Genomic DNA, 22,058 nt, shown 5'->3' on the forward strand with positions numbered 1-22,058 from the left:
ACCAACAGTGCTAAAACAACAATTGGCTCAGGGCCTCAGGGGAGCCGGCCTGGGAAACCATCTCCTGTCCCAGGACAAGGGAACTGTTGTTACAGATTTTTTAAAGATTTACTTCATTTATTATGTGTAGGTTGTTTTGACATTTTTAGGCAAAACCCATAAAGGTAACTAGAGTTAGATTTGTGTGATTATTTGGGTTACATACCAATGTTACAGTTATTACAGAGGTTGATATGGAGGTTCAACAAAGCATCGTTCAAACGTGCTATGTGCCGCATAAAATGTCACGCCCTTGTGTCTGGAATTTACTGAAGGTCATTTGAGATGTGGTCAAATTCTTGAGCTCTCCATTTCCAGGGCATTGCAGACTCCCCCAAGTAGGTTTCTAGGTGGTCCAGCTGCTAATTCTGGCCCCGTAAGCTTGGGTGGTCTGAGAAGTGATCAAAGTGGTGCCTGTGCACCACAGCCACACCCCACTGGAAGACAAAAGAGAACCCTAGAACTGCCCAGGACTAGACCTTCAGAGGCTTAGGGGAGAAATGACTGTGCTGCACCTCCTTAACTGGCAGATGTCTGTCGCTGAGGGCACAGTTGAAGCTGACTTCGGTGTTTTCTTCATCCAGTAGTGGGGTCCTTCAGGCTGTGTGCCAGGTACTGAGCTGGCGGTCTCGTCTTCTGTACCAACAGGTGTGTCCTCCTGTCTTTGTGAAGGGAAGGCACGTGCAGTGCCCTGGGACAGCCCCTCCTTCTTGGGGAGGAGCCGTCATCACAGCAATCATGTTCTGAGACTAGGAGCAACAGCCCTTAGTGTCTGTAATCCGCTGTTCTTCTCACCTTTATTTTGTTCCTTTGTTAGTGGTAATTAATTACCAAAGTGATCCAAGAGGCCATCTTATTTTAGGAGAAAGACAGGGCTGGAGACCAGTTTGCTGATAGTGACCCCAAACCAGAAAGTTCACTGGGCCCGCACCTCCAGGTAAGCCAGGAAAATTCTGGGCTGGTTTCTGGAGGAGTGATGCGACTTCCAGCTCAGTGGTTCTCAGACTTTGAGATTTTACGAGAAAAATTGCAGAGTGAATTTGGAGGACTGACTTAGATGTCGCTGTTCCAGACATTCCCAGTCCTATACTCATTGCTATTATTTCAGAAAAGATAAGACCTTTAATTCCAGAAAAGGGGGAGGACATAAGCTCAATAAAGTACAGTCCCATAAATCAATCAAATTCAGGGTTATGATCAGTTTATTATTTTTATTTCTCTCAGTCTGATGGGCTGATTTTTCTTGAAGTCGGGTGGACAAATATTACCTGTGTTTGTGAGTCATAGCTCTGCGTGACTCAGCAGAGGTACAAATGAAGAAAAAAATCCAGTGAGATTTCTGAAGAGACAAATGAAAGGCTGCTTTTGCTTAGCAAAAAAAAAAAAAAAAAAAAAAAAAGCTTGGATGGCTTTTTTAGCCAGAAACTGCTAGAGAGAGTCTTTGGGTTAAGAAAACTCTTCTTCCTTGAGTTAACCTAGAGTCCTCAGAGTGATGGCCTTAAACCCCTAAACCAGGAGGGGTCCTGTTGGCAGGCATTGCTTATATCCTTTCAGAGGACATAACTTTCAGAGTTTGTCCATTGGTGGGATTATTTGTCACAGACCCAATGGGGTGAAAGCTGAATAATTACCTGCCTACTACCAATTGCCTACCACATCTCTTGGTAGCGTTTGAGTCATCAGAATTCAGGGTGGGGATTCCTCCCTCAATTCCGGAAAGGAATCCCGAACCACACCTTGACCTCACATTCCTAGTGGTAGGTTTGGTTTAGGAAAACAGAATATTGGCCGGGCGCGGTGGCTCAAGCCTGTAATCCCAGCACTTTGGGAGGCCGAGACGGGCGGATCACGAGGTCAGGAGATCGAGACCATCCTGGCTAACACGGTGAAACCCCGTCTCTACTAAGAAATACAAAAAACTAGCCGGGCGAGGTGGCAGGCGCCTGTAGTCCCAGCTACTCGGGAGGCTGAGGCCGGAGAATGGCGTGAACCCGGGAGGCGGAGCTTGCAGTGAGCTGAGATCCGGCCACTGCACTCCAGCCTGGGCTACAGAGCGAGACTCCCTCTCAAAAAAAAAAAAAAAAGAAAACAGAATATCTAGGTGAAGTTACATTTGTTTTGTGAAGACAAGAGAGACACTTCATTTTATGCAAGAGAGACTTCATTTTAGCCCCTGAATGCTTGGGGTTAAGAGGAAGCCAGTGATGTCCAGTCAACACCTGATGAACCTGAGACATTTTTTCCACCGGGCATTTAAGCAAGCTGTAGGTAAAGTCAGAGAGAAGATTCTCAATTCATAAATTTGGAGGTTGGGATTTCTGTTGAATGCAAACTCCAGGTGTGAGGAAGGAAACTCAGACATGTGCTATGATATGAATGAACCTGGAGGACATTACGCCCAGTGAAATAAGCCAGTCACAAAAAGACAAACACTGTATGATTTCACTTTTGTGAAGTGCCTCCAGTAGTCAAAATTATAGACAGAAGTAGAATGGTAGCTTCCAAAGGCTGGAGGGAGAGAGGGAATGAGGAGTTATTGGTTAATGGCTACAGTTTCAGTTTTGCAAGATGAAAAGAGTTGTGGAGATAGATAGTGCTGATGACTGCACAACAATGTGAATGTACTTAAAGCCACCGAACCATACACTTAAAATGGTTATAATGAGCCAGGCACAGTGGTGTGCACCTGTAATTCCAGCTACTTGGGAGGTTGAGACGGGAAGATCACTTGAGCCCAGGAGTTCAAGGCTGCCATGAGCTGTGATTGCACCACTGCGATCTAGCCTGGGTGACAGAGGGAGACCCTATCTCAAAAACAGGCAAACAAACAAAAAACCCAGTCTGAGCAACATAACCAGATCCTGTCTTTTAATAAAAACAGTTAAGATGGTAAATTTTGGCTGGGTGCGGTGGCTCAAGCCTGTAATCCCAGCACTTTGGGAGGCCGAGACGGGCGGATCACAAGGTCAGGAGATCAAGACCATCCTGGCTAACCCGATGGAACCCCGTCTCTACTAAAAAATACAAAAAACTAGCCGGGTGAGGTGGCGGGCACCTGTGGTCCCAGCTACTTGGGAGGCTGAGGCAGGAGAATGGCGTAAACCCGGGAGGCGGAGCTTGCATTGAGCTGAGATCTGGCCACTGCACTCCAGCCTGGGCAACAGAGCGAGACTCCATCTCAAAAAAAAAAAAAAAAAAGATGGTAAATTTTATGTTATTTGTATTTTATGTTAGGTGTATTTATGTGTATTTTATCACAATTAAAAATAAAAATAAATCCAGGTGTGGGTGGTGACCATAGGGTAGGTGGCAAGCATTTAGAAGCTAGATGCAGTAGCTCACACTTGTAATCCCAGCACTTTGGGAGGTTGTGAAGGGAGGATTGCACAAGCTCAGGAGTTTGAAACTCGCCTGGGCAACATAGTGAGACCCCATCTCCACAAAATTTTAAAAATTTACAAATTAATGAAATTAAAAAAAAAAATTTACAAATTAGCCGAGTGTGGTGGAGGACTTGTAGTCCCAGCTACTTGGGAGGCTGAGGGCTGAGGTGGGAGGATTGCTTGAGCCTGGGAGGTTGAGGCTGCAGTGAGCTGTGATTGCACCACTACATTACAGCCTGGGAGACAAAGTTTTGAGACCCTGCTTCAAAAAACAAAAACAAAACCAACCAAACAAAAAACAAAAACAAAAACCATTCAGAGGTAGAACATTCTGAGAATGACAGAGTTGGGGTAGAGGGAGAGGCTGGGAGCCAGAAGCGTAAATCTGCCACTAAGGGAAATGACTGAGAGGCTGTAGAAGACAGTCAGGAAGAGAGGAGGGGTGGTCTTTTGGGGCACATAAGGGGAGCAGGTTTTGCAAAGGGGCTGGGGAGGGGCAATGGTCTAGATGTTGTGATGGGGGCTGAGGGGGACTCCCATCCCACCTAGGCATAGGAGATGAGAGAAGGAGCTACACGGTTGAGAGGTGGCAGGAGAAATTGTCTTTGGGGGACATTCAAATGTTGGTTAAGACAACAGGCAAAGCAGAATCTAAGGAGAGACAGAATATCAAGATGCCCCAGGGCTGCTTGGGAGCAAAGTGGGGTGGTGGCTGTAGAGCCTTTGAAGTAATAGGGAATTTGAGTTCAGAAGAATCATGTGACTTTCTAGCCTCAATATTTGGGTGCCGGAGGTTTGAGCATGGGCATTTGAGGCTTGATGGGATGTGTCACAGTCCCTGGAAGCAGGATCAGAGCTTGGGCCTAGTGGTATTCTGCTTCGAGGGTTGGCATTATAGGGGACTTAGAAGTTGTGGTGAATTCTGTGGTCCCAGAGGGCTGGAGACCAGCCTCCAGAGGGGCCACCACTCCCAATCTCATGCCCCTGCCAGACATCCCAACCTGAGCATGATGCCATCTCCCAGTGAGCTCGGACATTCTCTTAGACCCTGCCACAACAAAATCCCTCAGAGAACCAAACTAGAAATCGATTTACCGGCCTTGACTTAGGACAACATACTCATTTCATGGACAAGGAAACTAAGGTTAAGAGAGGACACAGGCTGGGCGTGGTGTTTCACACCTGTAATCCCAGCACTTTGGGAGGCTGAGGTGGCAGATCACGAGGTCAGGAGATTGAGACCATCCTGGCTAACACGGTAAAACCTCGTCTCTACTAAAAATACAAAAAATTAACCAGGCATGGTGGTGGGTGCATGTAGTCTCAGCTACTCGGGAGGCTGAGGCAGGAGAATAGTGTGAACCCGGGAGGCAAAACTTGCAGTGAGCCGAGATCACGCCACTGCACTCCAGCCTGGGCGACAGAGTGATACTCCATCTCAAAAAAAAAAAAAGAGAGGACAAATGATTGGTGCAGGCCAGGCCAGGGCCCACATTCCCATTTCCTGTTTTCCACACAGCTATGGAATGTCTGCTAACTCAGCACTTCAGTGGGGCATTGATGAAGGGCTGAGCACTCCCATGAACTGCTCTGAAAGGGTTAGCCATAGAGAAGCAGGTATGAAACAATTCATGAGAGAAGAAAGGGTGGGAATGAGATAGGGAGGGAAAGAATGAGGAAGAAGTGAGCCACGTGGAAACCCAAGCAGACTCTATGCCTTCTGATTTCTACTGAAGCTGTAGAAAGAGCCAGGCAGGGCAACTACCTTTTCTTCCCCCTTCTCGGAGAGATCGGAGGCCCTGTGGCATGCAGGTGGACCAGTTTGGCCTCCAGTACCAGGTCACTCTGAAAAGGGGATTAAAAGTTAAGCACACTTGTCCGTTAATACTGGAGAAAACACTGACAATGGTCTGGACTGGGAGTAGCCAGTCCTGGCTGGAGACATGAAAACCATGGAATTAAATTCCAGAACTCTGATAGAAGCCTGTGTGACTTTGTGTGGTCTGAAAAGCTACTTTTTTTTTTTTTTTTTTTTTTTCAATTTTTAAGAAGGACCCAAAATATAAGGACTTCAATGACAGGACAGCCATTCATCTTTCCGCATCTCATAGTGCTGTGGGATAATTAAGGAATCAGAGAGACTGAGGGGTTGAGGAGGATACTTATTTATTATTTAGGTGCACTGGCCCAGTCAGATTAACATCCAAAAAGACTGAGCCCTGAACAGAGTCCGGTTACCTTTTAAGCATTTTGTGGGGTGTGGGGAGATCTGTGCAGGGGGAAGCATATTACAGATGCAAGAAACAAAGACAGTTATTCAATTAAGACATGCAGTACATAATTTACTCTTCAAGGAAAAAACATGTTTTACAACTTGAGTTTATCTGCCTAGTGACCTTGTAGCTGCACAGCTGGAGAAACAGGGTCTTCACAATGCCTGGGAAAGGGAGAGATAAGGCTCACTGGCCACAGACAAACAGGCAGTTAATTTTTAAAGGACTTCAGCTCTTTCTCTTCCTCAAGGGGAATTGGGTTTTCTTACATACAATGAGTTTTTGGTTACACGTTCTTGGATTTATTTTAATTCCTGTTCCAATAGAACTGGACCTGAGGCAGCTAGGAATAGGATGCATGTTTCTGACCCTGGCCAGGATCAGAAAGCAGGAAACCTCTCCTGAGGGTCTTCAGCAGTGGAAGAGGGCAGTCAGGACAGGGACAGTGAGGAAACATTACATCGCTAAAAACAGCTACTTATGCGTATTCTATGCATGGTTGAAAATAAACAGCGCTGCTCTGGAATGAATTTGTAAAGTCTTCTGTGCCTTCCAACTCTGAGTAGTCACTAGGTCTCTTGGATTTCTGAAAAGTCCTAGTCAGTGACAAGAAACATCCCTGTGTTTATCTAGTTTGATCCAAATCCTGTAGAACTCACCCCAGAGGTGCAGAGCCATAGGGAGTATAATATCTTGGAACCATCCTAATGCCTAATCCCTGGGGCTAGCTGGATCTGACCCCTCCCCCTCCATCCGATCTCTCTCTCTTCCATTCTCCTTCCAAATCTATTTGAGTTCAAATGTATCTGATTAAATAATCCCGGGGAAAACTGTAGAAAGCTCTAGGATACAGAATTTGGGGTCCAGGTACCCTGGAACAATCCTGGATTCCTTCGTATCCATTTGCAAACGCTAGGTACACTGTGTATCCCCATCCAGGGGTCATGCCTCACAGCTCCTTTCTTCTAAGGAACTAGAGGCTTCCAGTCTCATGCCCTGACCATGTGTTATAGGCTGAATTGCATTTCTTTCTCCTACAAATGTGTATGTTGAAATCCTTGCCCTTAGTACCTCAGATGTGACTGTATTTGGAGAGAAAGTCTTTAAACAGGCAATTGAGGGTGGGCCATAATCTAGTCTCACTGGTGTCCTTAAGAGGAGATGAAGACACAGATGTGTACAAAGGGAAGACCATGGAAGACACGGGAGAAGCCACCTGCAAACCAAGGAGAGAGGCCTCAGAAGAAAGCAGCCCTGCCAATGACTTGATCCAGCTTCTAGAACTGTGAGGAAATGCATTTCTGTTGTTGAAGCCAGCCAGTGTATGGTTCTTTGCTATGGAAGCCCTGGCAAACTCATACACCATGTGTCTTAGTGTGTTTGTGTTGCTGTAAAGGAATACGTGAGGGGGTGGGGGTAATGTATAAAGAAAAGAGATCTTTTGGCTTTTTGCCAGGCTGTACAAGAAGCATGGTGCTGGCATCTGCTTCTGGTGAGGGCCTCAGGCCGCTTCCATCCTCAGGGGAAAGGGTAGGGGAGCTGGAGTGGGCAGGTCACATGGAGAGAGAGGAAGCAAGAGAGGGGGTGATGCCAGGCTCTTTTTAACAATCAGATCTCGTGGCAGCTAATATTAATAGAACGAGAACTCACTCATCACTGTGGGGATGGCCCCGAGCCATTCATGAGGGATCTACCCCCATGACCCAAACACCTCCCACCAGGCCCCACCTCCAGTATTGGGGATCAAATCTCAACATGAGGTTTATGGGAACAAATGTCCCAACTATAACACATGTCTAGGAATGTTTTGTTAAGTGGGCAAAAGGGCTATTAACCTGAAGGGGCTGAATGGAGCATTCTGTGGAAGGAGACAAGTCTTCCCTGACCCTCCTGATCTCCACTGAGTACTCTCGTGACATTCATCTCCTGGAGTTCGACGGACATTACTGGAATGTTCAGGAGGATAATGTGGAAAGGTCAGCATCAGAAGCATGCATCCTGGCTGGGCACGGTGGCTCATACCTGTAATCTAAGCACTTTGGGAGGCGGAGGCAGGCAGATCACCTGAGAATAAGGGTTTGAGACCAGCCTGGCCAACACAGAAACACTGTCTCTACTAATAATACAAAAATGAGCCAGGTGTGGTGGCAGGCGGCTATAATCCCAGCTACTCAGGAGATCCAGACAATCCTGGCTAACACAGTGAAACCCTGTCTCTACTAAAAATACTAAAAATACAAAAAAATTAGCCAGGCGTGGTGGCGGGCGCCTATAGTCCCAGCTACTCGGGAGGCTGAGGCAGGAGAATGGTGTGAACCTGGGAAGCAGAGCTTGCAGTGAGCCAAGATCACGCCACTGCACTCCAGCCTGGGTGACAGAGTGAGACTCCGTCTCATAAATAAATAGGCCGGGCGCGGTGACTCACGCCTATAATCTCAGCACTTTGGGAGGCTGAGGCGGGTGGATCACAAGGTCAGGAGATCGAGACCATCTGGCGAACACGGTGAAACCCCATCTCTCCTAAAAATACAAAAAGTTAGCCGGGTGTGGTGACGGGTGCCTGTAGTCCCAGCTACTCGGGAGGCCCAGGCAGGAAAATGGTGTGAACCCAGGAGGCGGAGCTTGCAGTGAGCCGAGATCGCGCCCCTGCACTCCAGACTGGACGACAGAGCCAGACTCTGTCTCAAAAATAAATAAATAAAATGAAAACAAAAATATATAGCTTGTCAGACCACACAAAGTCACACAGGCTTATGACAGAGCTCAGGAATCTCCAGTCCTTTCCAGAGCAGGCACAGAGACACGTGGTCTTCAGCAGAGCCTATACGGTACAGATGATTCACATAAGAAGTTTCAGGGCTGGACCTGGGGAGGAAGCCTGAGCCTGAGCCGGCTGTCCTGAGCCTGAGTAATCTAGCTGCCTTGTCGTCATCACATCTGGCTGCCATCCAATGCCAGGACACGGTAATGAGAGACTGAGCTTCCTCTGGGAGGGAGGAAACAGTTAAAATCTTGCAGCAGCTGCAATCATCTAGGCGTGGTTCTCTTGTCTGACTTGGGCTGCACAGATCCTGGGCCAAGGGACAGAAGAAAGACAGCCCAGGAGCAGAGCCTCCCAGATGGCTGAATTGGATCTGATGGCTCCAGGGCCACTGCCCGGGGCCACTGCTCAGCCCCCAGCCCTTCTCAGCCCAGACTCTGTGTCGGCCAGCCCAGTGGAAGAAGAGGACATGGGCTCCTCAGAGAAGCTTGGCAGGGAGACAGAGGAACAGGACAGCGACTCTGCAGAACAGGGGGATCCTGCTGGTGAGGGGAAGGAGGTCCTGTGTGACTTCTGCCTTGATGACACCAGAAGAGTGAAGGCGGTGAAGTCCTGTCTAACCTGCATGGTGAATTACTGTGAAGAGCACTTGCAGCCACATCAGGTGAACATGAAACTGCAAAGCCACCTGCTGACCGAGCCAGTGAAGGACCACAACTGGCAGTACTGCCCTGCCCACCACAGCCCACTGTCTGCCTTCTGCTGCCCTGATCAGCAGTGCATCTGCCAGGAATGTTGCCAAGAGCACAGTGGCCACACCATCGTCTCCCTGGATGCAGCCCGCAGGGATAAGGGGGTGAGTGCTTGGGGTCCATTCATCCATTTGGGAGAGGGCGGTGGGGGATGGGATGCCTGGCTGGCTGCAGCTGCTGGGTCCACTGACACCACTACTATGCGCTGAGCATACCTGTAACAGACGTTAGTCTCAGCGTCTGCCTGCTGGGTCAGTGTAAATATACATTGCACTTGGTTTTGGAAACTGTGGAGTAGGTTGCTCTGTCCCCATCTCTGTCCCACTGTCTCTGTGCGATCTCTGTCTGTGTCGCTGTCTCCTCCTGCTTGCTGGTTTCCTGCTGTGCCTTATACAGCTTTTGGTGATGTGTGTTTGGGTGGAGGGCGCGGAAGTTGTGGGGCTTAGGACGGTGATATGTCCCTCTGGCTGGATCTGCATGGCACATCCATTGTCAATTAATGAAATAAAACCTTGGCAGAAATTCAAGAGAAAAGAACAACTCTTTCTCCTAGTTTCTCTTTTTCTCTTTACCCCAAACAAGAGAGCAGTAGAACGGACCCCTCTGGAGATAACAGGAAATCTAAGAGCTTGAAAAGCGCTAAGATAGCAGAGAATTTGAAACTTAGGTCCAGATATAATGTCACAGGTGGCTGAGGGAAAATAAAAGTTCCTCACCAGATGGAGGTATCAGGAGAGACTAAGAAACATCGTGCTCATAGCCTGTCGTTTTTATTTCCATCAGATAAGGAAACTGTTTCTAGAACAACTCGTTTTTCTTTGCCCTAAAGCTAGATCCTGGAGAAGTTCCTGGAAATTGGTTTGGCACTTTATATGCTTTTTTTCTTCTACTTTGACTTTCAGCGAACACTTTTAGTTTTCAGTCGGGAAGTGTAGTTGACGTTTGTCCCACATTTCTTACGTTCATCATCAAGGAAGTTCCCTGTTGACACTGCGTGCAGATGGCAGACCTATGGCCATTTCTTGGCAAATGTTCCCTGGCATCAAAGGAAAGAGGTTTCTGGGAAAGGGGGTCTACTTGCCAGGGCCCCTCCTCTCTGCCAATCCCTAGACATCGATTTTAGCTGGTGCTAGTGGGATTGTTCTGGAAACCTCTGTATTCCAGATGCCAATGAGTCACCGTTTCCGGCCCGGGAAGCCACTTGCCAAATTGTTTCCAGTGTTTCCAGGGTAGGGAGTGTCCCATCTGGAGGACAGGTAGATCAAAGGACAAAGCTCCATAGAGTTGAGGAAAACAGCCTTCACTGAGTATTGCCATGTGCTAAATGCTTTTTGTGGATTTTCTCACCCAATCTTCAAATAACTATGAAGTTATCTCATATCCTCATTATCTCCACCACACTTGTCCAAGCTTATAGTCGACTAAGTCACAGAGTGAGGAATGGAAGCCTCTGGAAAGCCATCCTACTGGAGAGACATGAAGAAAGGACACAAAAATCACAACATTATACTCTTTTTTTGGCACCAAAACCTGCCACACATATACAAGAATGTTATTATTTTTAACTGGAAAAGTGATGCATGAAGATGTTAAACAATAATCTCCACCAGCTGGGTGTGGTGGCTCACGCCTGTAATCCCAGCACTTTGGGAGGCCGAGGAGGGCGGATCACGAGGTCAGGAGATTGAGACCATCCTGGCTAACACAGTGAAACTCCGTCTTTACTAAAAATACAAAAAATTAGCTGGGCATGGTGGCACACGTCTGTAGTCCCAGCTACTAGGGAGGCTGACGTAGGAGAATCACTTGAACCCGGGAGGCAGAGGTTGCAGTGAGCCAATATCAGGCCACTGCACTGCAGCCTGGTGACAGAGGGAGACTCTGTCTCAAATAATAATAATAATAGCAATCTCCACCAAACAGTGCAATCGAATTTACTGGGAAAGGAGGGTCCCCAGTCCATCCCAGATCACCAAACCTCCCTCTTCTCCTCGAAGACTAATACTGTCTACACTTTCTTGTTTCCTTGCAGAAATGTTCTATGCCTGTACCAACAGAGATACAATGTAACTTTTAAATATAGGGCACCTAATGTATTACAGAGACGTTGGGTAATTGCAATTCCGAGCAGGAGGAGTTGTGTAGAGCACACGCAGAACTCTGAATTCAGACATCCTAGGAGATAAATGTATAAGGTAAAATGAGGACAACCGAGGAATGGGCTTGAGGGCAGTTTGGGGCTGAGAAGGAACATGGCTTTAGGTACAGTGCTAAAGCCCCATTCCCCAGACCCCTCTGCTTTCTGGTCTGCTTAAAAGAACTCTTGTCCTTCCCATCCTGTGTCCTTGTTTTCAGCTCGGAGAGCAAGTTTACTTTGTAAGTGTAGCCACACTCTAGGTGGCTTGTCCAAATCTTAGAAGCCAAAAGGTTTCTTGCAAGGAGCCCAGGAGACCAGCCTAGAAGACACAGTACGTTGACGAGGCTAAAGCCTCCACCAGGATGATTTTGAAAGTCATCAGACATAACTAAGGCTCCGGAAGCCCAATAGTCCTTTCAGCTAGCCCAGGCCTGCTGGAGTTACTCGCTGAAGGTCACTCTTTGGGTCGTGTGAAGGGCTAATTACTCAGGCAGTCATCCTGTGTATAGGAAACTGCAAACAGCAGGGTCAGCCATGAAGACACAAAGTGGCTGAGATCCTGCTTAGGGTCCACAGAACGACTCATTTCTCAGTTAACCAAGTGAGCCATTTCTGAAGTTCCTATGGTTTCTAGCCACATTGGTGGGCAGACACTGTGTGCTTTGAGAAGTGGGTGTTCCTTGATTGTCTTTTCTCTCCTGTTGAGCTTCCAGAGCCCAGCTATTTTTCATGGGGACCTCAGCACTTCCCTTTGACCCAGCCCAGCATCTCCAGGCCCCTTTGGTTTTTTTTTTTTTTTTTTTTTTTGAGACGGAGTCTTGCTCTGTCGCCCAGGCTGGAGTACAGTGGCATGATCTCTGCTCACTGCAAGCTCCGCCTCCCGGGTTCATGCCATTCTCCTGCCTTAGCCTCCCCAGTAGCTGGGACTACAGGAGCCCGCCACCACGCCCAGCTAATTTTTTGTATATTTAGTAGAGATGGGGTTTCACTGTGTTAGCCAGGACGGTCTCGATCTCCTGACCTGGTGTTCCGCCCACCTCTGCCTCCCAAAGTGCTGGGATTACAGGCGTGAGCCACCGTGCCCAGCCGCCCCTTTGGTTTTAAGAGCAGCTGGTCTTGCCTGCTGGCTGCCAAGTCTTCTCACCTTCTCTGAATCTCAGGCTTGCTATGTGGAAATGAGATCGTGTGTGTGTGTGAGTGTGTGTGTGTGTGTGTGTGTGTGTATGGGAAATCTGGACTCCTTCTATGACTGCCTTTCCTGTTTGTTCTGATCCATGAAGCAGGTATGGTTCTTTCGTGTTCCTCAACCATATCAAATGTTACTAAGTGCTTCCTATTGCTAAGTGCTGGGCTGCACTGTCTCGCCTCCAGGAGCTTGGACTCTAATCAGGAAGCCAAGATACACACCCTAACTCCACGGGGTACCAAGAGGCTGGCACAGTGCAGTTACTGCACCTTTGGAGCCAACCCTGGGAGCGAGGTCAGGGCAGGTTCCTAAAGCAGGAAGACCTGAGCTGAGCCTTGTCCTAGATCTTTGGAGAGCATTAATGCCAGGCCATGACACCGAACCTCTGCATCAGTCCCAGAAAGTTCAGGGCTGGATGCTGACTGCGGACAGTCTCCATGGTGAGCAGGAGCCAAGTATCTAGAGCCAAAAGTATCCATGCTCATTTGGGGAGCAGTTAACTGGCATCACTCACAGCCTGTTTGCTGGCAGCCGAAAGGTGGATGATATGTGTATGTGGCCACTTGGGAAAGGAATTACTTGGGCTGGGAGCAGAGGCTCACACCTGTAATCCCAGCACTTTTGGAGGCCAAGGCAGGTGGATCGCCTGAGGTCAGGAGTTCGAGACCAGCCTGACTAACATGGTGAAACCTTGTCTCTACTGAAAAAATACAAAAATTAGGCCGGACACGGTGGCTCACACCTATAATCCCAGCACTCTGGGAGGCCGAGGCAGGCGGATCACGAGGCCAGGAGATCGAGACCATCCTGGCTAACACGGTGAAACCCCGTCTCTACTAAAAATACAAAAAATTAGCCGGGCATGGTGGCAGGTGCCTGTAGTCCCAGCTACTCGGGAGGCTGAGGCAGGAGAATGGCATGAACCCGGGAGGCAGAGCTTGCAGTGAGCTGAGATCGCGCCACTGCACTCCAGCCTGAGAGACAGAGTGAGACTCTGTCTCAAATAATAATAACATAATAATAATAATAATAATAAGTATTCACATAGTTCAGAGAACTACTGGAAAAGAAAGCCATGAAGGCATCATTTAGTTAGAATCCAGCCCTCTGAGATGGTGAAAGCTAAGGTATGATAATGTCTGCAACTTACTTTTATATTGTTGGCCCCTCTCTCCCAAAAGGTAAATATGACAAATATTACAAATTTTTGAGTGGGCATGGTGGCTCATGCCTGCGATTCCAGCACTTTGGTAGGCCGAGGTGGGCAGAACACGAGGTCAGGAGATTGAGACCATCCTGGCCAACATAGTGAAACCCCGTCTCTAATAAATACAAAAAAAATTAGCCGAGCGTGGTGGTGCATGCCTGTATTCCCAGCTACTTGGGAGGCTGAGGCAGGAGAATTGTTTGAATCAGGGAGTCGGAGGTGCAGGGAGCCAAGATCGTGCCACAACACTCCAGCCTGGCAACAGAGTAAGACTCCATCTCAAAAATTAAAAAAATAAAAAATAAAAAAAAGAAGAAGATAATATATTGTCATTTGCAGTTGATAAGACTGTCTACATAGAAAAACGAACTATTGGCCAGGCACGGTGGCTCACGCCTGTAATCCCAGCACTTTGGGAGGCCGAGGCGGTTGGATCATGAGGCCAGGAGATCGAGACCATCCTGGCTAACATGGTGAATCCCCACCTCTACTAAAAATATGAAAAACTAGCCGGGCATGGTGGTGGGCGCCTGTAGTCCCAGCTACTGGGGAGGCTGAGGCAGGAGAATGGCATGAACCCGGGATGCGGAGCTTGCAGTGAGCTGAAATTGCACCTCTGCGCTCTAACCTGGGCGACAGAGTGAGACTCCGTCTCAAAAAAAAAATATTAGCTGGGCACAGTGGCGGGTGCCTGTAATCCCAGCTACTCAGGAGGCTGAAGCAGGAGAATCGCTTGAACCTGGGAGGCAGAGGTTGCAGTGAGCTGAGATTGTGCCATTGTGCTCCAGCCTGGGTGACAGCAAGACTCCATCTCAAAAAAAAAAAAAAAAAAAAAAAAAAGAATTTCTTTCAGCCATTTTGAGGAATGCCCAGGACTCAGTATCACATAACTTGGTTTTTCTTATTCTCCCAGGCTGTAAGTATTTTGAGATGGGGGAGTGTGTGTCTTATGTGACTGAGCTGGCATGTACTGTATGTACTATGGTGAATTCTGACCAGCTGACAGAGGAATGCAGTCAGCATCCAGGTGAACGCTAGCGCTGCCTTCTCTAGAAGGGCGAACCCTGCGTGCTTGGAATACAAAGGAAATGGCACAGTCTGGGATGTTCTTCTCTCTTCTCACTCCCCCTGTTCTTCCTATTTTTCATCTCTAACATGACCTGGCTGTCACTCTCTGTGTGCCACCTTTGCCCTGTAGTAGAAGGAACCCTTCTGTTAGCATATTGATGTAGTCTTGCACCAGATAAGAAGCTAAATGACTTGAATGGCTTGATAAAGCCCCTGTGGCCAGGAAGTGACCGGTCGCATAATATTCTGGACTCTAAATAGTGTGCCTTTGACACGTTTGTCATTGTCTTGCTGAAGCAGGCAGAGCTGTCTGTGCCCTGCCTTCCAGAGCTTTCTGTGCTCATGGGCACCACAGTCCTGCCTCTGGGCAGGGCCCACCCTTACCTGAGATGTGTGTGTGGCTGACCTCTTGGGAAACCCTGAAGCCAGAGTCGGAGGCACCCCATCATTTTCTAGGAACGGGAATAACTGGAGAAACAAGTCTTGCAAAGTGGCTCCACCTTTTGAGGTAACTGGGAGTGCCTTTTCTTGGGGTGACTCACTCAGGAGGGTCCCCGATTGTGTACTTAAGGAGTCCTTTTCTCTCCTTTTATGGTAGTCTGCAAATAGCAGAGAGAAGCCCCTTTCTCTGGATGCTCCCTGGGTGCCTCCCTATGGCCCTGCTGCTGCCGACTGCTTTAACACATTCTTCTGTCCCTTCTGTTGAGATGCTGTGTTGTAGGAGCCTGTTGCTAGGGTGTGTTCTGTTGTGTCTTCCACCACCTTTAAACAAGCAGCTCATGTTCTTTTCTCTCCCCTGGAATGGATCACTGTGTAAGCCTTTTTCATAGGTTAAGAATCCAGGATTGCCCCCAAATAGGCCAGACCCACCCCCACTCCCCACTCTCAGGCATCAGGTCTCAGGTGTCAAGGGTGAAAGGTCACTGGGGCCCCCTCAGCTCCACTCTGAGTGACCTGGAGCCTAAGCAAACATTTCCTGCCTTCTGCAGTGTCCTGGAGAGGCGAGTCCTCTGCCTGCAGCAACTTCCCTCCCCGGGGGCGCCTGGAATTCCCCGCCTCCGCCGTCTTCAGTGGAGAATGGAGAGACAGTTTATGCCCTCTGAGTTCTATTAGGGCATAATGACTGGCAGCTTTAAATGCATATGGAAGCTATTAAAAGCAGTGAAAGCTATTCTTTTTTTTTTTTTTTCTTTTTCTGTATTGCCCTTGTGGAAGTAGGAAAGTGACAGGGTCTTTGAAGTTCGCAAAAGGCTTAAGTGCTCCTTGGCACACATCTTGGTGGAAGGTGTTTAGTGCATCCCAGGAGGCAAGATTGAAGCTGAGGCCAAAGCAGGCAAACCCGAGGTTCTTGGGCAGGCACTTGCCTGGGCTAGAAGGTCTGGCTCTGCCTTCGAATACAGAACATGAATGCAAAGCAGCCATGGTAGCAGGAGTAATAATGATGATGATGACGATGCTGGCACCCACTGACATTTATGGAGCTCATTAATAATGTCCCTGGTACTATACAAAGTCCTTATTGACATACGTTATCTCATTAGTCCATTCTTTCCTAATCCTATGAAGCAAACACTTTACTGATCCCCATCTCACAGGTGAAGAAATGGAAGTTTAGAGATATTAAGTTCTGAAATAAACAGGCCAGGCATGGTGGCTCACACCTGTAATCCCAACACTTTGGGAGGCTGAGGTGGGCCGATCACGAGGTCGGGAGTTCGAGACCAGTGTGGCCAACATAGTGAAACCCTGTCTCTACTAAAAATACAAAAGTTAGCTGGATGTGGCGGTGTGCACCTGTAATCCCAGCTACTCAGGAGGCTGAGGCAGGAGAATCGCGTGAACTCGGGAGGTGGTGGTTGTAGTGAGCCAAGATTGCGCCATTGCACTCCAGCCTGGGTGACAGTGTGAGACTCCGTCTTAAAAAAAAAAAGAAAAAGAAACTTAGGTTTGGTCTCTGCCCCCATTTCCTGGCACCCAACAGCTCTTAGAACCCCCAGATTCTGAAGTGATAAGCGTCTGAATGCCGATGAGATGACTGGGTGACTGAGGGGGCTCCCGAGAGCCTCAGGATGGGGGCTAGTTGCCAAGGGAGCCAACCCTATGATTAAAGGGTTTGACTTCCAGCCCCATCTCCCCAGTCTCCTCCAGGGAGGGAAGTGAGGCTAAAGGTTGAGAGGCTCACCAATGACCAATGATGTAATCAATCATGCCTGCATGATGAAGCCTCCATATAAACCCAAAAAGCGTCAGGCACGGTGGTTCACACCTGTAATCCCAGCACTTTGGGAGGCTGGGGTGACAGGCAGATGAGTTCAGGAGTTCGAGACCAGCCTGACCAATATGGTAAAACCCTGTCACTACTAAAAATACAAAAAAAATTATCCAGGTGTGGTAGCACATGCCTGTAGTCCCAGCTCCTTGGGAGGCTGAGGCAGGAGAATTGCTTGAACCCAGGAGACAGAGGTTGCAATGAGTCGAGATCGCACCACTGCACTCCAGCCTGGGAGACAGAGCGAGACTCCATCTCAAAATAAATAAACAAACAAACAAACCCAAAAGGCTGGGCTTCTGGGAGCTTCTGGATTGCTGAAGGAGTGGAAGTCCCTGGAGGGTGTGCACCCTGCACCTGGAGAGGGCATGGAGGTGTCACTTCCCTCCCACATCCCTTGCCCTGTGCATCTCTTCCATCTCCAAGTAGGGAGTGTCAGAATTGAGTTACATTTTAGGACACCCAGCTGATGTTGGAGAATGGCTTTGTGCAAGTGTTCTGTGTTGTGTGAGTATAAGACAAAGAAAGTTTGTTTTTCCTATTCATAAGTAAATTTGCCCAAATTCTCAACTGCTAAGTAAAAAAAATGTGGACTTCCCACCTGGCCATCTGGCTCCAACCCTGCACTGCCTATGAGGCTCTTGTGGGGTCAGCCTGGGCTCAACTCCATTGATGAACTTGGAAACACGACTTGATTGTGTCACCTGTACATTTGAAATAATAATCATGTTTACCTGTGTTGACAAAAGGAGTCAAACTCTGTAAAATATTTGAAGATATTCATCCTGAGCCAAATATGGGAGACCAATGGGAGACCCTGAGAACATGTGCCCAAGGTGGTTGGGGTACAGCCTTGTATACGTTTTAGGGAGACATGAGACATCAATCAAATATATGTAAGATGTAATTTGGTTTGGCCTGGGATGGTGGGACAACTGGAAGCCAGGGCTTCCAGGTCATAAGTAAATTCAAAGATTTTCTGATTGGCAGTTGGTTGAAAGAGTCAAGTTATTGTCTAAAGACTTAGGAATGTCTGAGTTAAGATAAGAGGTGGTGGAAACCAAGGTTTTATTGTGTGGGTAAAGCCTCCAGGGAGGAGGTTTTGGAGAGAACAGATTGTAAATGTTTCTTATCAGACTGAAGGAGTCTGCTGTATCAGTAATTCCAAAAGGGAGGAGGTTATAATGAGCCATGTCTGACCCCCCTTCCCATCATGGCCTGAACTACTTTTTCAGGTTAACTTTGGAATGCCCTTTGCTGAGAGGAAGAATTCATTCAGATTGTTGGGGGTCTTAGGACTTTATTTCTGGTTTACAGCTAGTATGGGTATGGCAAGGATGGTGTGGGGTAATCCACAAAATGCTTGAAATGGTGAGCAGCATGGCATATGTGCTCACTGTATTTTTGCTGACTCATGCTGACTGCAGCCCCAGGAGGGCATGGGCTCACCGCTGACTCCTCATGCCTCCCGGCTGGTTTCTGAGATCAACCACAGAGGTTAAACTTCATTCCAGGGAAGAAGGGCAGGGATGTCAGAGCCGGAGAATGCCTGGGTCCTTCTCTATGCATTGGGCTCCTTCCTCCTTAATTCTCTGCTTTCCACTTTTTAGGCTGAACTCCAGTGTACCCAGTTAGACTTGGAGCGGAAACTCAAGTTGAATGAAAATGCCATCTCCAGGCTCCAGGCCAACCAAAAGTCTGTTCTGGTAAGACCAGCCTGGGTCAGCCAGGCCCTTCTGGGGGTGTGGGACATGGTACTGCATGCCTAGCCTCCATTCCTGTAGGTTCCTCGGGGTTTCTCCGCACAAGAGAATTGTAGATACAGTTGACTACACCATGGGGTAGCCTCACCTTGATGTCAAGATTTGTTATGAAATTAGTTTAAGTTTTAAACCTGGCAAGTGATTTGCTTTTTAATAATATAAATTAGAACCAAGATGAATCCTATAATAACAACATTCTTATTTCTACATTTGCATATGCTGTCTGGACAGGGTGTATGTGTGTGCGGGGCTGGGTGTTTAGTCAGAGGTCCAGAAATTATATGTAATCTTGGCTTCTTCCATTATATGAGTCTCACCAGTCCTAGGACCTGGCAACTGGAAAAAAGGAGTTGAGAACTCAGGATTAGTGATGGTATTTGAGAAGGCCATGGTGTGCCAGGCTAAGTAGGCAGTAAGTGGTCTTCAGGTGGACTCTGAGGAGTTCTGCAAATGCCTCTCATCAGTGGCAAGCCAGTAACCACCACTCAGGAGAAAATGCAAAACAGGCTGGGCGCAGCGGCTCACACCTGTAATTCCAACACTTTGAGAGGCTGAGGCGGGCGGATCACTTGAGGTCAGGAGTTCGAGACCAGTCTGGCCAACATGGTGAAACCCCGACTCTACAAAAAAATACAAAAATTCGCCAGGCATGGTGGTGCGCGCCTGTAGTCCCAGTTACTCAGGAGACTGAGGTAGCAGAATTGCTTGAATCCAGGAGGCGGAGGCTGCCGTGAGCCAATTTTGCACCACTGCACTCCAGCTTGGGTAACAGAGTGAGACTCTGTTTCAAAAAAAAGAGAGAGAGAATGCAAAACACCTACCCTATGGAAGTGAATCAGCATTGTCATCTTTATATCCTGAGAATGAATGATTCCATCCATCCTCCATCCATCCATTCGTCTACCCCTAATGCATGTATTCATTTCAATTTAAATTTTCACCTCCTGGGTGTTTACGACCAACTAGCTACTGAAGGATGAAACACCTCTTTCTTACTCACAATATTTTATTAAAGGAAGAAAGAGAATTATCCCTTTAAAGCCATATAAATCTTCAGAGATAATGGATTTCCAGGCTCAAGATAACCTGTAGAACCACATGGAGGGTCTTGTGTTTCCCAGCTCTTTAATTTCCAGACACTTTGATCCCTCCTCAGTTCTCATAAGTACATGATGACCAGGGGAGGTAGTTATTACAATAGCTACCATGCACAAGGGGCATGAAGATGACAAGACTTATCTAGGGCTATCTAGATTGATGGAACGGGAGAACCTAGAGTTGTTGCTCCCTTGACCTAGGAATGACTCAGTATATTGACAGGCATGTACACCACCCTCAAATCTTTAAACCATTACCTGCTGGCTCCTTGGATGTGTTGAGGCCTCTCCTGTCTGTACTATTTCTGCTTTAGTAATGCAGTAAGTAATGCCCTTTGCACATTACATTTACATGCAAGAAAGAAGTGTTTCTCAATGGGAAGGTTTAGGGAATGAGAGGCCAGGCCATAGCAGAAGTCAATCTCAATCCACCAATATCATCTGACGCCTCCCTTCCACCATCCTGCCTCAGGATGGCCTCAGATGGGGCTGGGGGTGAGGATTTGGATGCTGAGTTTGTCTTTAGTCTCCTGCCTCTTAGTCTTGTGGTATCTGCTTCTATGAGGAACCTATGGGTCTTAATTGTAGACGGGATTCTGCTCCTTTCCCACAACATCCTCATGCTGGTTCCCATGCTGTGTCCTGCTCCTGCTTTCTGGAGGTGATCGGGAGTGGGCAGTGCGGGCAGGGAGTACTCTGTGGCCTCTGTGAGTCGTAGAGCCTGGACACCTGGAGCCTGAGTGGACATGAAGGGTGAGTAAGCCGGGGAACTAGGACACATTAGCTAACACAGAGTCTGGATCAAACACTACCACCACTATTTGCCCCTGCTCTCCCAAATGGTTATAAGCACAACTCTCCTGTCTCCTGAGGTAGATTTCTTCATCGTCGCTTCTTTGCCGTATGGAAATGTAATTTGACTTTTAGATTTGAATCCAGTCGTGATTAATATCTCAGGATTTATAGTATTTACAGTGTCAGGGAGGCAACACCTGTAAACAGTTGGTTCAGAAATTGCTGGGAGGCTTGGCCTCTTTCCCTCTTGGTCGCCTGCTCAGCAGCAGCCTGTGTATTTAGTCCATTATGGGCATAGGATGTTCCCCTAACTGGTGCCCACAGTGGACAAGGGGCTAGGCCCTGTCTCTCGTCGGGTCTTGGGAGAGGGCCGAACTTAAACGTCCTTCCCTGCAACGTCCCCCACAGCCACAGCTCATGGGCTGAAAGAAAGCTCAGCTGAACTCCTCGTGTGCCTCCCCAGCTCGTCCTAGTGAATGTGCCAGGGCCCAGAGGGAGAGGTCAGGCTGTGCCAGCTAGGTGCTATACTGCAGACACATGGATCCCCAACCCTGGGCCCTACTTCGAGGCAGTGTGGAATGGTGGTCAAAGGGATGGACTCCAGAGACCAACAGTCTGGGTTCAAACCTTGGCTGTGTGATCTTGGGCAAATCAGTCCATTTATCACTGTCTCAGTTTCCTTATTTAAGAAATAGAGACCGTAATAGTACCTACCTTTTAGGGTTGCCAGGAGAACAGTGCCTGGCACATAGTAAGAACTTACTACATGTTGGTTGTTTTTATGATTATTGTTATATAATTAGAAGAGTGACCAGGCTGGCAGCAGAGGGTCCTCATTCCCAGGAGAGTGGCAAGAGGGAGAGAGGTAAAGTGTCAGAGGGCTGCAGAGCCTACGCCTGGCAGAGCCCCAGGCAGCAGGTTTGCCACCTGGGGGGCCTTGGTGGGGCCCAGGTAGCTTTCCTGGATCTCAGGTCTTCACTCTTCAGACAGTGCTCTGAGCCTCCCATCCACAGTCCAGAGCCCATTCTCTGCCTGCCTCCTTCTCCACTATTGTCCCTACCTACAGTCTCTCTGAGCAGCTGATTCAGGTGCTGCTATTCTCCTACCAAGGGTGAGGGCCAGCCCTGAACAACAGGGCTCTGGTTTCCCAAATCGCCTCTCCTGCTGCCCTGGCTTCTCAACACCATCACCTGTCTAAAAGCTTTTCTTGGTGTGGACTGGAAGAATTTGGATAAAGTCTACCATCCCCACTCTTCCTTAATCCTGTTACCACAGTTTATTTGCTCCCAGCTCTGTCCAGCTACCTAACCTCAAGGAAGCCAACAGGT

General features: G+C 48.1%; 1 protein-coding gene across 2 annotated transcripts in view; it reads left to right on the plus strand.

The window, feature by feature from the left end:
- TRIM16 (tripartite motif containing 16) overlaps nt 1–22,058 on the plus strand; it is a 48,533-nt gene that overhangs the window by 16,665 nt on the left and 9,810 nt on the right. Inside the window, exons 1-2 of one of the 2 annotated variants that reach the window (XM_050763425.1) lie at nt 8,295–9,312; nt 18,686–18,781. In XM_050763425.1, coding sequence (XP_050619382.1) covers nt 8,815–9,312; nt 18,686–18,781 — 594 coding nt within the window. In that variant the 5' untranslated portion in view covers nt 8,295–8,814. Of the gene's footprint in view, nt 1–8,294; nt 9,313–18,685; nt 18,782–22,058 lie in introns of those variants that run through there. The other variant, XM_050763426.1, reaches the window with a different exon arrangement.

The sequence above is a fragment of the Macaca thibetana genome, chromosome 16 (assembly GCF_024542745.1).
Source record: "Macaca thibetana thibetana isolate TM-01 chromosome 16, ASM2454274v1, whole genome shotgun sequence".
NCBI lineage: Eukaryota > Metazoa > Chordata > Mammalia > Primates > Cercopithecidae > Macaca > Macaca thibetana.